Raw genomic sequence first — 16,673 nt, forward strand, 5'->3', positions numbered from 1 at the left:
TTATCTCAATAGATGCAGAAAAGGCTTTTCACAAAATTCAACAGCCCTTCATGCTAAAAACGCTCAACAAATTCGGTATTGATGGAACGTACCTCAAAATAATAAGAGCTATTTATGACAAACCCACAGCTAATATCATACTGAATGGGCAAAAACTGGAAAAGTTCCCTTTGAAAACTGGCACAAGACAGGGATGCCCTCTCTCACCACTCCTATTCAACATAGTGTTGGAAGTTCTGGCTAGGGCAATCAGGCAAGAGAAAGAAATCAAGGGTATTCAGTTAGGAAAAGAGGAAGTCAAATTGTCCCTGTTTGCAGATGACATGATTGTGTATTTAGAAAACCCCATCGTCTCAGCCCAAAATCTTCTTAAGCTGATAAGCAACTTCAGCAAAGTCTCAGGATACAAAATTAATGTGCAAAAATCACAAGCATTCTTATACACCAGTAACAGACAAGCAGAGAGCCAAATCAGGAATGAACTTCCATTCACAATTGCTTCAAAGAGAATAAAATACCTAGGAATCCAACTTACAAGGGATGTAAACGACCTCTTCAAGGAGAACTACAAACCACTGCTCAGTGAAATCAAAGAGGACACAAACAAATGGAAGAACATACCATGCTCATGGATAGGCAGAATCAATATTGTGAAAATGGCCATACTGCCCAAGGTTATTTATAGATTCAATGCCATCCCCATCAAGCTACCAATGAGTTTCTTCACCGAATTGGAAAAAACTGCTTTAAAGTTCATATGGAACCAAAAAAGAGCCCGCATTGCCAAGACAATCCTAAGTCAAAAGGACAAAGCCGGAGGCGTCACGCTACCTGACTTCAAACTATACTACAAGGCTACAGTAACCAAAACAGCATGGTACTGGTACCAAAACAGAGATATAGACCAATGGAACAGAACGGAGCCTTCAGAAATAATGCCACACATCTACAACCATCTGATATTTGACAAACCTGAGAAAAACAAGAAATGGGGAAAGGATTCCCTATTTAATAAATGGTGCTGGGAAAATTGGCTAGCCATAAGTAGAAAGCTGAAACTGGATCCTTTCCTTACTCCTTATACGAAGATTAATTCAAGATGGATTAGAGACTTAAATGTTAGACCTAATACCATAAAAACCCTAGAAGAAAATCTAGGTAGTACCATTCAGGACATAGGCATGGGCAAGGACTTCATGTCTAAAACACCAAAAGCAACGGCAGCAAAAGCCAAAATTGACAAATGGGATCTCATTAAACTAAAGAGCTTCTGCACAGCAAAAGAAACTACCATCAGAGTGAACAGGCAACCTACAGAATGGGAGAAAATTTTTGCAATCTACTCATCTGACAAAGGGCTAATTTCCAGAATCTACAAAGAACTCAAACAAATATACAAGAAAAAAACAAACAACCCCATCCAAAAGTGGGGAAAGGATATGAACAGACATTTCTCAAAAGAAGACATTCATACAGCCAACAGACACATGAAAAAATGCTCATCATCACTGGCCATCAGAGAAATGCAAATCAAAACCACAATGAGATACCATCTCACACCAGTTAGAATGGCAATCATTAAAAAATCAGGAAACAATAGGTGTTGGAGAGGATGTGGAGAAATAGGAACACTTTTACACTGTTGGTGGGATTGTAAACTAGTTCAACCATTATGGAAAACAGTATGGCGATTCCTCAAGGATCTAGAACTAGATGTACCATATGACCCAGCCATCCCACTACTGGGTATATACCCAAAGGATTATAAATTATGCTACTACAAAGACACATGCACACGTATGTTTATTGCGGCACTATTCACAATAGCAAAGACTTGGAATCAACCCAAATGTCCATCAGTGACAGACTGGATTAAGAAAATGTGGCACATATACACCATGGAATACTATGCAGCCATAAAAAAGGATGAGTTTGCGTCCTTTGTAGAGACATGGATGCAGCTGGAAACCATCATTCTTAGCAAATTATCACAAGAAGAGAAAACCAAACACCGCATGTTCTCACTCATAGGTGGGAACTGAACAATGAGCTCACTTGGACTCGGGAAGGGGAACATCACACACTGGGGCCTATCATGGGGAGGGGGGAGGGGGGAGGGATTGCATTGGGGAGTTATACCTGATATAAATGATGAATTGATGGGTGCTGACGAGTTGATGGGTGCAGCACACCAACATGGCACAAGTATACATATGTAACCTGCACGTTATGCACATGTACCCTAGAACTTAAAGTATAATAAAAATAAAATAAAAAAAAAATAAAATAAAATGAAAAGATTACTCAATATATTCAATGAATTACTAATCTATGACTTCTTGACAAATGTCCATGGTAAAGATGATACTACTGTATTGTTAAGACAAGTCCCACTTTTTAACTAATACTTAAATACTGTGACTACTTTAAGCTTGGATAAGGGCTAGGCAAATTTTATGTGAGAATTTGTTTTTTTTCTTTTGAGACGCAGTTTTGCTCTTTTTGCCCAGGATGGAGTGCAGTGGCCTGATCTCGGCTCACAGCAACCTCTGCCTCCCAGGTTCAAGTGATTCTTCTGCCTCAGCCTCCCTAGTAGCTGGGATTACAGGCATGTGTCACCACTTCCAGCTAATTTTGTATTTTTAGGAGAGACGGGGTTTCTCCATGTTGGTCAGGCTGGTCTTGAACTCCCGACCTCAGGTGATCTGCCCGACTCGGCCTCCCAAAGTGCTGAGATTACAGGCATGAGCTGCCACGCCCAGCCGTGAGAGTTTAACTCTTCTACTATTTAGGAAGAAAAACAAAGCTAAAAATTAGTCACTAGTTCAGCCTTCTTATTAACATATTTTTGTTCTCTGACAACTCATAAAGGAGTATCTTTTTTATAGTGCTTTGAAGGTAAAGAGCCTTCTTAGAGAAAATTGATCAAGACTTATACTTTACTAAGGGAAAGAAAGGCCTGTTAAAAAGATGTGAGATAAATACATGAAGAATGACTAGTTCTTTCCTAAGCTAAACTGAAATTAAGAACTAGTGAATACTTCAAAAGTATTTGTTGAAAATTAATTAATATAAAATTGCTATACCCTAATACAAAAAAAAAAAAAAAAAAAAGGGATAAAGTCTTAAGTTTCTCTGAATCGTTCTGCCCTTAAACCCAAACTATTGCAACTCTTCCTCCTGCTCCTCTCTCAGGATCACTTGTTTGCAATGACTTCATCTTTGCCTCTAGTCACTCCTCTCAGCACTTCCCTCTAGTAACTTTGTCTGCTCTAGGCCCTCAATTGTTTACTGATACCTCATGCTATAACAATATTTAGAAAACAGGAAGCATCCAACATACTCAGTGCTGAGCAATGAGACGCGGTCTAGATAGATGTCTAAAAGGATTTTTAGCACAGGGACACATAAGAGGGAGCTGGACCAAAAGGAAAGGGGTCTGTGGGCTCAACTGTGAAGAACAGGTGGTGGTGAGAGAGTCCTGGGGAAAAGGAAGCATGAGCATTCTAGAGAGGGAACATAAGCAATGTCTTAGAATTAGAGAGTAGCATGGCACATTCTGAGAGACAGCAAGGTGATTTTCACAGTTAAGAGAGAGTTTCTGGGAGAATTAGACCAGGTGGTATTGAGTAGGACAGGATCTTTCAATATAATGATTTAATAGTAAAAATAACAATGAACACTGCTAAGATGTAGTGAATACTTCTATATGCTAGCCACTATGCTTAATGCTCTACAAATAATATGTCATTTAATCCTCACAGCAAATCTATAAGGTGAGGATTATGTGCCTTTTTACAGGTGAGAAAACTGAGTCTGAGAGAGGTTAACTCATCCCAAATCACTCAAACGATAGCTACAGATGCCAGGATATGAATCCAGTTCTGACTCTAACGTGTGCTTCTTTATTACTATACTTAGTATTGGGGGTAGGGAGTGGCAGATTAATTTCAATAGACAGTAAAGAGAAAAAAGCTTTCATACTCATGGCCAATAACAATTTATCCTTCACTAAGGTTTTATCTTTTGCATAAAGAATGTTCAAGATTTTATTTTAAAAAGTTACTAAAAATTAGAAACAAATTCTCAAATTAAGGGAATACTTAAATTATGACAATGTAATAGAGTATTATGTAATCATGAAAAATGTTCTTGAAGCATTTTTTTTTTTTTTTTTTTTGAGATGGAGTCTCGCTCAGTCTCGCCCAGGCTGGAGTGCAGTGGCGCAATCTCGGCTCACTGCAAGCTCCGCCTCCCGGGTTCACGCCATTCTCCTGCCTCAGCCTCCCAAGTAGCTGGGACTACAGGCGCCCGCCACCACGCCGGCTAGTTTTTTGCATTTTTAGTAGAGGTGGGGTTTCACCATGTTAGCCAGGATGGTCTCGATCTCCTGACCTCGTGATCCACCCACCTCAGCCTCCCAAAGTGCTGGGATTACAGGCGTGAGCATTTTTAATAACATACAAAATCACTTAGGCTACAATGTTAAGAAGGGATACAAATTATGAGGTTAATGAAAATAGCATAAAGGAAGAATTGAAACATATGTAAAAATAATAAAAGTAATAATATCTGGGTAGAGGGCCACCAGGTGATTCATTTTCTTTATACTTTTTCCTACAAGCTTCAAACTTATCACAATGGGCACCTATTACTTTTAAAAATTAAAAAAAGTAGTGACTAGCAATACAAGATATCTTTAATGTCCTTTTCATCCAATGATGAAGATCCAAATTTCCTTCTTCTTAACTCTCCTCCTGTCTTAATTTTCTCTGGTTTTCACCCCACTATTTAAGGTGGAAGTGTGCATATTCATTCATATGTCTATATATTTGATGGCAATTGCACTGATGGTAAGACTGTGCAGAAGGGCACCAGGTTAACAGTTGTTTCTCAAAAGAATTGAGAATCATGACTAAGCATGTAGGTTTTAAAGTCACATAGATCTGAGTCTGAATTCTATTACTGAAATTTGCTTACTGTGTGAACTTAGGCAAGTTTCTTAACCTCTCTGAGGTTAATTTTCTAACATGTAAAATTAATAATGATATTTTTCTCATACAAAGTTAGAGCAAACGCACATAATGTACCAGGCATAGAGAAAAAAACTCAACAAAAAGTAGTTATTATTTGGGAAGTGCTGTAAGCTTTATGCTACAAGATTCATATTTTCATCCACATCAGTCTAAATATGTCCTCAAAAGTGAACTGGCAATTATATTTATGTCCCTATTCTACAATATAAAGGGATTTTGCACAGTTAAGGCCTCTACATTTGAAACCCATTTCCTTTACTACACCGGTGTATTTTGTTATTAGTTTACTTGCTCATTTTCTGTATCCTTTTCAAGATTCTAAGCTCCATGACCAAGTTACTTACCAGAGCCTAGTATAGTACTTGGGAATAGCTGGTCTTCAATAAAGATCTGTTGAGCAGGTAAAACTTTATAGTGTTCCAATTTCAAATTCTGTATGTCTGTATCTCCAAACATATTTTGCAACACTTAAGTGGTGGGAATGGAAAAGGGAAACTAAAAGTGACAATCATTTCCAGTCCACCAGAGTCCCTACAACTGCTGTCATTTCTTTTCTTCCTAATCCATTTAGCTAAGCCTTGGAAGAGAGGTCTAGCTCTGCCAAGAGTCTCTCAACATGAGCACTCCAATGAGAACACAGTGTAACAGTGTACTATCGAAAATGCACTCTTCCCTAATTTCATACTTTAGAAAAGTGGCCAAATTAAATACTAAGTTATGACATCTATTGAGAATTGTGAGTGTGCAATGAAAAGTATGGTAGCATTTCCTAGGCAAACAACAATGCAATTAAAAGCAAACACTAAGTCCTCATTTCTCATCTGAAAAATGGGAGTAATAATACCTCCCTAATAGGATTATTGGGAGGACTAATGGAGATGGGGCACATAAAGTACTTAGCACAAAAGTAAATACCAAATAAATGGCAGCTATCAATAAAACACAATACTAAGGTGAACAGCATGCAGGGGCAATAACATATCCCCTGTGTGAGCTAATTTTTGAATATTGTCTAGTAACTTGAGTTTCATTTTGAGATTACACTGTATTGCCTGTCAATTTTCATTTGTATGAAACTTTATTATTTAACCCCCAAAATGTAAATCTTTGTATATTTACATTTTAATACTTGAAGTTCTATAATTTGAATTTTACTTTATGACAAAAGTTATAAAAAACCCATGAAATATTAACAAACATTCTTTAAAAAAAACTATATACTTTACCTGGCCATTTCCAAGCAGAGATGTATCCTTCCCTATTAGTAAATAGGAGCCGAAAAAGAAAATAAAGGCATGACTGAAACCCAGGATGGTCCAATAAAGAAATGTTTTAATACTTAAGAGGCGGTTTTTACTAATGTCTCTGTTAAAAAGAAGAAGAGAAAAAGAAACACATTAGGGATCATTTATTATTTGCCTACTAAACAATTATTATAATTTGATAATTAAAAAACAAGGTATTTTAAATTTAAAATTGTTTGAAAATATTAGCACAAAGAATAAGTAAATACAAATTTACAAACCACTACTTATAATATCATACATCTGTTTAATAGCTTATAGTTCACATAATATATTCAAATACATCTCTTCATTTGATAAAGAGATATGAACATTTGGCACAATGGCTCACGCCTGTAATCCCAGGACTTTGGGAGGTCAAGGCAGGCAGACCACGAGGATAAGAGATCAAGATCATCCTGGCCAACATGGTGAAATCCCATCTCTACAAAAAATACAAAAATTAGTTGGGCGTGGTGGCACGCACCTGTAGTCTCAGCTACTTGGGAGGCTGAGGCAGGAGACTCGCTTCAACCCGGGAGGCAGAGGTTGCAGTGAGCCCAGATCATGCCACTGCATTCAGCCTAGCGACAGAGCGAGACTCTGTCTCAAAAGGAAAAAAAAAAAGGAAATATGATAGGCTGGGCATGGTGGCTCATGCCTGTAATCCCAACACTTTGGGAGGCCAAGGCAGGAGGGTCACCTGAGACTAGGAGTTTGAGACCAGCCTGGGCAACACAGCAAAACCTTGTTTCTACTAAAATTAATAAATAAAAATTTTAAAAAATTAGCCAGGCATGGTGATGTGTGCCTGGAATCCCAGTTACTCCAGAGGTTAAGACGGGAGGATTGCTTGAGCCTGGGAGACTGAGGCTGCAGTGAGCTACGATCTTGCTACTGCACTCCAGCCTGGGTGACATAGCAAGCTCCTGTCTCAAAAAAGAAAAAAAGAATTATGATATAGGCATAATACTTCACTTTAATTTTGAAAAGTTGATTTATCTGTTATTATATTCTTCTGTTAACATTCAGTCACTCTGCCATAATGGTCTCTTTTTAGTGAGGTTATCTGAGTTAGGTTCAGCACTGATGCTCCTAACTTCCCTTCTAATAATAGCTATTATGGGAAGAACAATATATGCCAATCTTAGGTCAAGCCCTGTCCTAGATAACCTGAGGAATCAAAATCAATTAATCCAAATCTAGATAATGAGATGCCTCTATAAGTGGTACTTCAATAGCTACCTCTGTAATAGCTTATGGCGAATACCATAGCTGGTACTGAGGAACAGGTCCCAGTCACATCTCTGTGATTACTTGGTTCTGGGGAAGCAGGAATAAAGCAGAGAATCTGGGGTGGGAATTAATGTCCTCACCTCTGGATTTTGCACTAATTATTACATAAATTTTGCTAACAGTAGAAAAAACACTAACCTTTAGGAATTCTAGAGATTATCAATTATAAATAACTTCTTTTGTGCACATGAAATAGAATATTACTGGTTGCGACAGTAAGTGCAAATTAAACAACTGCCCAGTGCATTCCCAGGATGAAAGTGCTCATTCTTAAAAAACACTGGAAAAATTAAATCAAATTTTGTCTTTGAAAGAACCTTTTTTCTCTGATATTCAACAACTGTAAATCATACGACAACTGAAGAACTTTCCTTAGGAAAGCATTAATCACCAAGACATAAATAAATCTGCTTATTTTTTACTTAAAAAAACTGAGAAGGCCATTTAATACCAGAAAATACTTACCGATAGAGAGTGGGCTTATTTTGTAACACATGAGGGTCTACATGCTGTTCCAAAAGACTATATATCAGAATAGGTAGGGAAGTAAAACAAATATTGTATAAAGTCAGGTACACGCCATCATACAACGTCTAGAAACAGAAATTGGTAGGAATGTTGAGATTCTGAATTATGCATTACTATTATGCATATATCACAACTATGCATATTAAAAACAAAATTAAACAGTTTTAAAAATTTACACTAAAATCCATTTTAGTAACTCCAATTAAATAATTCTAATTTGTTTTTAATATTGATATAAACATATAATGTTTCCAGGTTGATACTCTTTGTGAGAACTGGAATATTTTGCTATGTCAGGTGCTTCTGGAATTACAGTGAGTTAGATCAACATTTCAAGATTCTTCACAATTTGATCACTGTGAAGTAATTTTATATAATTCTTCTCTATGTATACCAGACATCTTACTACTTGTTCCCCATCCAACACATATAGTTTACCTTTCATGGCTTTGTCTCCCTTTCTACATCCTACCCTTCCTTTAAGGCACTGAACAAGACTATCTTCTTCCATGAAACTCTGCACGATGGCTTAAGTCCTTAATATCCTGCTCCTCTAAACAGTCACAGGTACCACTGTTGGTACTAATCACTTAGCACTTTGCCTATGCTTTACATATTGTTTTTATTGTTATTAATACTGCCTCCCAAATTACACTATAAACTCTCCAGAAAACCTAATCAAAATAGGTCAGTTTTCCTTATCATATTGTCTTACCACATTCTTTGGTTCATTCAGGTAAACAAACTTTTACTGGTAATCAACGCCCAAGCAAATATTTGGAATTTAGAGCTACAGGTTGTAAACAGGATAAAACAGCAATTAAGAATAGGAAAAACTCATGAAAAACCTAAGATAATAAAGCTCTTGTTTTTTTCAATAAATTAGAACTAATGTCTTGATCAATTTGAGATGTATAGTATGCTATGTGAAAAGGGTGCCTGCCACATTAGTCAGAAGCAGTAGGTCAAAGTCATGGTTTAGTCATTAAGTTAGCAAGGCAAGTTACTTAATTACTGTGGATTTCATTTTTCTTTTCTAGAAATTAAAACGAAGTAGATCAGGACTGGTAAACATGGGACATGCATGCAAACAAAGACCTACCCTGTGCCCATTACAACTACTGCTAACAAATTACATTTTCCCTCTGAGCCTGCAGCTTTAGAAACCTTTTCAATATACTCTAGGTGCCCCATCAATTATTTAAAGGGAGCTTCTGAGATAAAACCTATATGTCATCCCTGGACTAAATCACTATTGCTCCTTCCAAATCTAAGACATTTCGAACCAAAAACAAAAATGAGGTGAACCTCCAAGTTATCTGGCCTGGCTTCATTTGGATTTTACAGGAATATCACAAATAAGTTATCAAAATTCTCTCATAAGCTGTTAAGGGTTATTATCTATTTTTAAAAGCATCCAGAATTATATTTTGGTATTAACACTTACCTCAAACTGAAAACCAGAATAAATAAATATTATGAATATTATGCTGGTTAAATATACTAAACAGTTTTGTCTGGTTCCCTGCAGGACTAAGAAAAATGAAAAAAGTCTCTTCAAACATCTATCAAAGTCCGAACATAAATACCTTACTCTAAAAGGACAAAACACAAGTTTCTATTTACTTACTTGTTGAGAAAACAAACAGTAGAACTGATACAAAAACTGGGGTGTGATAAAGCACACATTCTGAAAAACAAGATTAAATGGAAAATAATTAAAACATTTAGGTCTACAAGACACAATAAAAAATAAAAACAATGGCTTTAAAGTATCCAAAAACAATCTCAGCTGGTATGGTAAGTAAAGGATAAGGACTTGTCTATATATAACACGAATGCAGGATTCCCATTTTATCAGAATGAAAAAACCCTTGACTCCTCTCATTGTCAAGCAATACTATAATTTTGAATTTACAATCTTCAAACTATTACTCAATACTTTTCATAATAGTACAATAAGTAAGATTTACTTAAACTTTAGGGCTATGATATCTTTACAACACAAAAATGTTTAAAACACACAATAAATCAAACTATCAAAACTTCTTCCCATCTCAATATACTCATATTACAAGTAAAAGCTAGAAAAATAAGTTAGAAAAAAACTGCCATCATCATCTTATAGCAATATGCAATCTACATGTGTTCTATCTACAATCTACAATGCTACTGGATTGTAGCTATCAATTACATAAATATATGCAACATAGTACACTCTGGTGTTATTAAATATATCGGTAACAGGGGCTCTTAATGTGGGTTCTACAGACTCCCACCTTATACAAAAGGACCCAAAGATAGGACAGTATTTCAACATAATTTGTTTCTTTGTAACCCTATGTATTTTACTTTATGCACATAAAAGCTCTATATCGAGGAGCTCACACATTTCACTAGACTACTAAAGGGTCATTCATGGCATAAAACCAGCTAAAAACCTCTACTTGAGACCATTATATTGGTGTTAAAACTTATTGCTGGTTCAGGACAAAATAACTTTAAAGATATCAAATGTACTGTGTTCCAATTTGCATGGAACCCGTGGGCCACAGGCAACCACTGATATGCTTTCTGTCAGTATAGAATAGATTCATGACAAAATACTGTTATTTGTACTTACTGAAACCATTTTAAAGAAAAATGTATATAGTTATAACATTCCTTAAATTGAAACTTCATATTACTGTATCAATAATTGGTTCTAAATACATGAAACTCACCTTATAAAAAAAATACTGTACAAGGGTAGCTATTCTAATATAATAAAAATGACCATGAACAAAAAGCAATTTGGAGAGGAATTTAAATCTGGCTATTGCATAGTCACTGTTTCTTGCAGCCTGTCTTCCTTCTTTACCCATGATTCCTATAATAAAAGGGACAAAGATGCGTTCACTGGTAGGTGTAATTTTCATGATAAATCTGCAAATATCTTATTTATATTAGTTGAACATGCACTTAGGAACTTTAAATCCTAATATACAACAGATGTCCAAAAGGTTGCTCTACTTGAATATGTAATTAATATAAAGCTACGATATTTATCAGACACGTAACACCAATTTCCAAAGAATTAGAATATAAAAAGATAAAATACAATATAAAAAGTAATAGTGAAAGTTAAGGATTTAGCAGGAACATCAATATTACACTAATTAGCACAAGTACTGGGTAACAGACTTCTGACGGACAAAATGCTGTAAAATACTTAAATACTTCACTATTTTCAATGAATATAAAAAATATTCAAATTGAGTCATGTGAGATTGGCAAAATAAGCATGCTTAACACTTTCATGAATAAGTCAAAGTGTGCTTTTTAAAAGGAAAATGTGAACTTAAAATAAATTTTTAAAAATGTACAATATCATTTGAAATCAGTGCATCATTTAATCTGACAAATATGAATACTTTTTTAATGGTTACAATATTCCTTAAGGTTTCAAAAGAGAAGTCATTGCCAAGTTTGTATTTTTCAATCTAGAAGCAACTTTTAAAAATTATTTTTCAAAACTAAAACTTTTGTCACAAAAGGATGAAAGTGTTCCAAAATGTATAAGCAATGAAAAAAAAAAAAAACTGTATTCATAATCCCTAGAGAAAACCCCTGTTTTTAGTCTGCATTCTTTTAGAAATTTTCTTTCTGCTTATTTCATGTCTGTGTGTGTATGTGTTTCATACATACAAAAACATCTATAAAAATGTGGCTCAGGCTGGGCACAGTGGCTCAGGCTGGGGGCGGTGGCTCAAGTCTGTAGGATCCCAGCACTCTGGGAGGCCAAGGCAGGTGGATCACCTGAGGTCAGGAGTTCAAGACAAGCCTGGCCAAAATGGTGAAACCCCATCCCTACTAAAAATACAAAAATTAGTTGGGCATGGTGGCGGGCACCTGTAATCCCAGCTACTTAGGAGGCTGAGGCTGGAGAATCGCTTGAATCCAGGAGATGGAGGTTGCCGTGAGCCAAGATCGGGCTATTGCGCTCCAGCCTAGGAAATAAGAGCAAAGCTCTATACCAAAAAAAAAAAGGATTGTTTTACAACTTGCTTTTGTTGCTTCACAGACTACGGACACTGCTTAAAATGTATACTTGTAATGTATATCTTTATCAACATGCTCAATTTTTTTTTCCTACAAGAAATTCCTGCATGCATAATTGCAATGTCAATAGGCATACATTTAAAATTTTGTTTTGAATAATAATGCAGGGCATACCAATTTATGCTCCCAATAACATTGTATAAGACCATTTGTTAATCTATACCTTTACCAACTCCAGGTTTATCAAGGTTTATAATGGATGCCAATCTGATAGGAAATTTTAACTTCCATTCCTTGGAATGTTAGAGAAACTAAACATTTTTTTTCATACATTTAGTATTCTTTTTAGATTTCTCCTTTTGTGACAATTGATTGCTCACATCCTTCCGCATTATTTCTACTGGAATGTTTTTCTTATTCTCATTCATTTGTTAATACTTTGTAGACCAGGATTATTAAAACTTTGTCACCTATTTTACAAATACTCTTTACTAGTTTGTCCTTTGTTTTTAAAATTTGTTTTGGGAGCTTTTACCTCTGCATGATCTTTTCCCTATAGTTAACTATAGTTCCTTGCTTTGGTGCTGTCCTCAAAAGATTCTTCCACACCTCAAATAACAGAATTATTCATTAAATTTTCTTCTATTACTTTTTAGGGTCTTTGTAAGTTATTTAAATCCTAATCCATCTTGAATTTGTTTTGTTATAAGTAACAGAAAGAGACTCAACTTTTCTTTTTTTCCAATCACTAATCAGTTTTATCCATTCATTTTTTTACTATATAATTTGTTTTCCTACTTATATGAAATATCTCCTTTGTTATATTCTAAACTTCCAGATGCTTGAATGTATTCTAGTCACTGGTCTGCCTGTTATCATTACAGAATCAAACTGTTATAAATACTGTAGTTTTTTTATGGCTTTAAATGTATGGTATAGGAAGTTATCATCAAATTGCTATGAAGATTTATGGAAAATAACGGTATACAAACTAGAAGGAAAATTAAGTTTTCAAAATGAAGAGTTAATTATCTGAAAGAGGAAGGAGTTGATTTGAGAGGCACACAGAAAATATCAGACCTGATAACTACCCATTCAGCACATTATAGAGACTATTCCAGAACAGGAATTAGCTTAACTCTCAAATTTTATCCTTCCATAAAAAACACCATGCCCATACTTTTCATTTTGCTCTGTATTTCTACAATAAGATTATATGGCTAAAAAGGAAAGGATTAATAAATTAAATATAATGAAATGATACTAGCAGTCTGAATCTAATGAAAGTTTTAGGCAAAAATAGAAAAGAATAAGGATAAAGATTATTAAAATGAGAAACTACTTGAAATTTTGTATTTTTATTGCAGTTTGGTGCAATTTCCTGTCTTTATAATTATCTTTAAAAAGGACTGTAGGATCTTTAGATTCATAAATAAACGGAGTTAACAGTAAGATTCTAAAACAAGAACTGTAAGTGCAACTATGTAAATCACAAATTTAGAATTTAAAAAGGATAAAATAACATGTGAAGTACTTTAAAAGGTACAAAATGGCATGTAAAAATAAAGCTACTTTTATTATGAAAAAGAATTGGCAAAGATAAAATTCACTAATGTGGTATTTATTTCCTTTAAAATCTGAAACTAAAATTTGGAATGAAAATATACTAACCAGTGGGCTTAATTATAGTAAGTTTCTGATGGGGCACACTGTGCTATATTATTACCATGTTGCATTTAGTTTTCATTCACAAATTTGATACCGCACTTTAATCTACAAAAAGAAAATTCAAAACCACCAAGTAATACTACCAACTTTAAAAGTTCAGGAAAAACTTTTCAGGAAAAATCAATCACCTATGCCAACATGGGCTTCTTGTATCATGCTTACGTCATTAGCACCATCACCAACAGCCAATGTTATAGGTTTCTCAGGTGATATTTTTATTAGTCTTATTACCTGAAAGACATAATGAATTAGTTATTTATGACACAATTTCAATTTTCTTGCATTTATATAATCATTTATCTGAAATGACTCTAGTAAGAACACTAATGAAATAAATATTTAATTTTATATTAGACAATAATATGCATTGAGGTTCATTTTTTTGAGGGTGTCTCCATTAAGCTTTTAGAAATGTCTTTCAGAAATGTTATAACAAAAACGGAATTCTCTTTGGATTTTATGATGAGAAACAAGAATCTTTCAAATATAGCTTAAATATTTAGAAGGCTTAATAATAGTGTAAAAAAAGACTGCACTTAATTGAACTGTTAGGCAAATTTTTTTAAGAAATTATTTTTTCATTTGATATGAAAGAAGATAATTGTTTCCTCTTGTAATAAAATTTTAAGAATTTAAAAAATCAATCAAGATTAAATTCAATGAACTCAAAAGAAACGTTTCTTTGGAATTCTTAAATGTACTTTTATAAAGAACCTGGGTATTTGCTCTGTTTGGTCTCCAGTTTTAGTCTCCACAGACTGGGGTACATGAATTGTCATAATATCGGCACTGTAACAAAATTCCATGAAGCCCAAAAAATTGGATGTCTAATTTATTAGACCTATACGGGAAATAATCAGTATTCAGATGTGCATTGCAAAGGATATTTGTGAAAAATAGTCTAAGACCTCAAATTCCAAATTTAGAATTATAAAAAATGTTTATATAGGCTTTCACTTGAATCACATAGGTAGCTAAAATTTAAATATTTCCTATACATAAGCTTTATATTACAAGTAAATTGGCTTTTCAACTTTTTACACTAAAGCTCTATCATTTTACAGCCAAAAGTAACAGAGAATTATCACTTCATGAGAATGTTGTATCACTATACATCACTATAACAAAGAATTATCACTTCACGAGAATGCAAGAATAAACGGAGATCAACAGAACCATCTAAAGGTGCAAGTAATTGATGTTTCCTAGGCTCCTTCACTTGCTAAGTAGCTAACTTGGGAAACATTAGTTATCACAGTTTAATTTCTGCAAGATCACAAGCTGCTACTCATCACAGGTTTTCTCGGTCACTATGAATAGTTGAAACTCACTCTGAGAATTCCAGAAGTCTGATGTGCATGGTTAAAATTTACAATATGTGATTGACTCTTGGCAAAATTTATATATTGCACACCATAAAATGGAACTATGTAAGGCATTAACCTTAAATAATATGTTTATATCTAAATAGCTTTAAGGGACTTTTTATAACACATATACATACTTTTGCTTTCTGCAGTGGAGCCATACGACAGCATAATACAGCTGAACAATTTCTGCAAACTTCCATAAATAATTTTTCATGCTCCCTGAGTGCAAGAGATAGGCTGGTCCCATCCACTACCAGCCCATGCTGAATCACATGATCCTCTGTAATTCTAAAAGAGAAAATAATTATATTCTCTGTAAGATACTTTGAAGCCGTATTATTACACTCATATAGAACAACACATTCTTACTGAAAGATGGATCTTTTACCCACAACCCTTACTGTTACAAGACTGTTATGTCAGGAAACAAACTGTTTTATTACCTTAAGTTTAAAATTAAGCAGAACTGAGTCACTAATGAGTAAAACAGATAATATTCAATTTTTCTTTTTTTTTGAAACAGGGTCTTGCTCTGTCACCCAGGCTGGAGTATAGCAGCTCACCGCAGCCCTGACCTCCTGGGCTTAAGTGATTCTCTCACTTCAGCTTCCTATCTGGGACTATAGGCATGAGCCACCATGATTGGCTAATTTTTGTTATTTTAGTAGAGATGGGGTTTCACCATGTTGCCCAGGCTGGTCTCAAACTCCTGACCTCAAGCGATCCGCCTGTCTCAGCCTCTCAAAGTGCTGGGATTACAGGTGTGAGCCACTGTGCCCCGCCTAATATTCAATTTTACAATGAACTGATATAGATACAGTAATTATATTTTCTAAAATGTGAATTGTAATACATAATCTGAGGATATTCTCCCAAATTGTATGAAAAGTCTTACAAAAATCAAACCATTATTTTAACATTCAGCAAATCCTAATTAAAATTTAAAAAAAACTATATGAAATCAAGGATGTTCAGGAAAATCCATGAGCAAGATTCACCACACGCATAACAAGCAAAGAAAAGAATGAAGGAAGAGTACTGTCGTGCAGTAGGAAACCGATGATGGATTGTAATGCCAGATATTACTGTGGCAGAAGATGGATAACACCTCACACGTGGGCATATGCTACTCCAAGTACAGTCTCACTGCTGGAAGGCGGGCAAACTATTTGTTGCCAGGAAGAGATAAGGAGCCTACACCAGAATGTAAATCAACAAAATCACTAAGCACACTATTTTATTAAACTGCTTCCCCCGTAATTCTTTGGTAATAACACTTTCTTGATGCAGGAAGTATACCTAGATTTACATTTTGATGTAAGCTCCTTTATGTTGTTGAAAGCCAGTACTCAGTGCAGCACTGTGCTATATACACCACAGAAAAGCACCAA

At 34.8% G+C, this 16,673-nt stretch overlaps 1 protein-coding gene across 3 annotated transcripts in view; it reads right to left on the reverse strand.

Annotated features, from left to right (window-relative positions):
* Window positions 1-16,673, reverse strand: part of ATP11B (ATPase phospholipid transporting 11B (putative)) — a 143,491-nt gene that overhangs the window by 37,550 nt on the left and 89,268 nt on the right. For all 3 annotated transcript variants that reach the window (XM_023187474.1, XM_023187473.1, XM_023187475.1), the window contains exons 20-25: window positions 15,417-15,570; window positions 14,041-14,143; window positions 10,867-11,012; window positions 9,774-9,833; window positions 8,081-8,208; window positions 6,263-6,401 (exon numbers count right to left, since the gene is read on the reverse strand). In XM_023187474.1, coding sequence (XP_023043242.1) covers window positions 6,263-6,401; window positions 8,081-8,208; window positions 9,774-9,833; window positions 10,867-11,012; window positions 14,041-14,143; window positions 15,417-15,570 — 730 coding nt within the window. The remainder of the gene's footprint in view (window positions 1-6,262; window positions 6,402-8,080; window positions 8,209-9,773; window positions 9,834-10,866; window positions 11,013-14,040; window positions 14,144-15,416; window positions 15,571-16,673) is intronic.

Source organism: Piliocolobus tephrosceles, chromosome 2 (genome assembly GCF_002776525.5).
Source record: "Piliocolobus tephrosceles isolate RC106 chromosome 2, ASM277652v3, whole genome shotgun sequence".
Classification (NCBI taxonomy): domain Eukaryota; kingdom Metazoa; phylum Chordata; class Mammalia; order Primates; family Cercopithecidae; genus Piliocolobus; species Piliocolobus tephrosceles.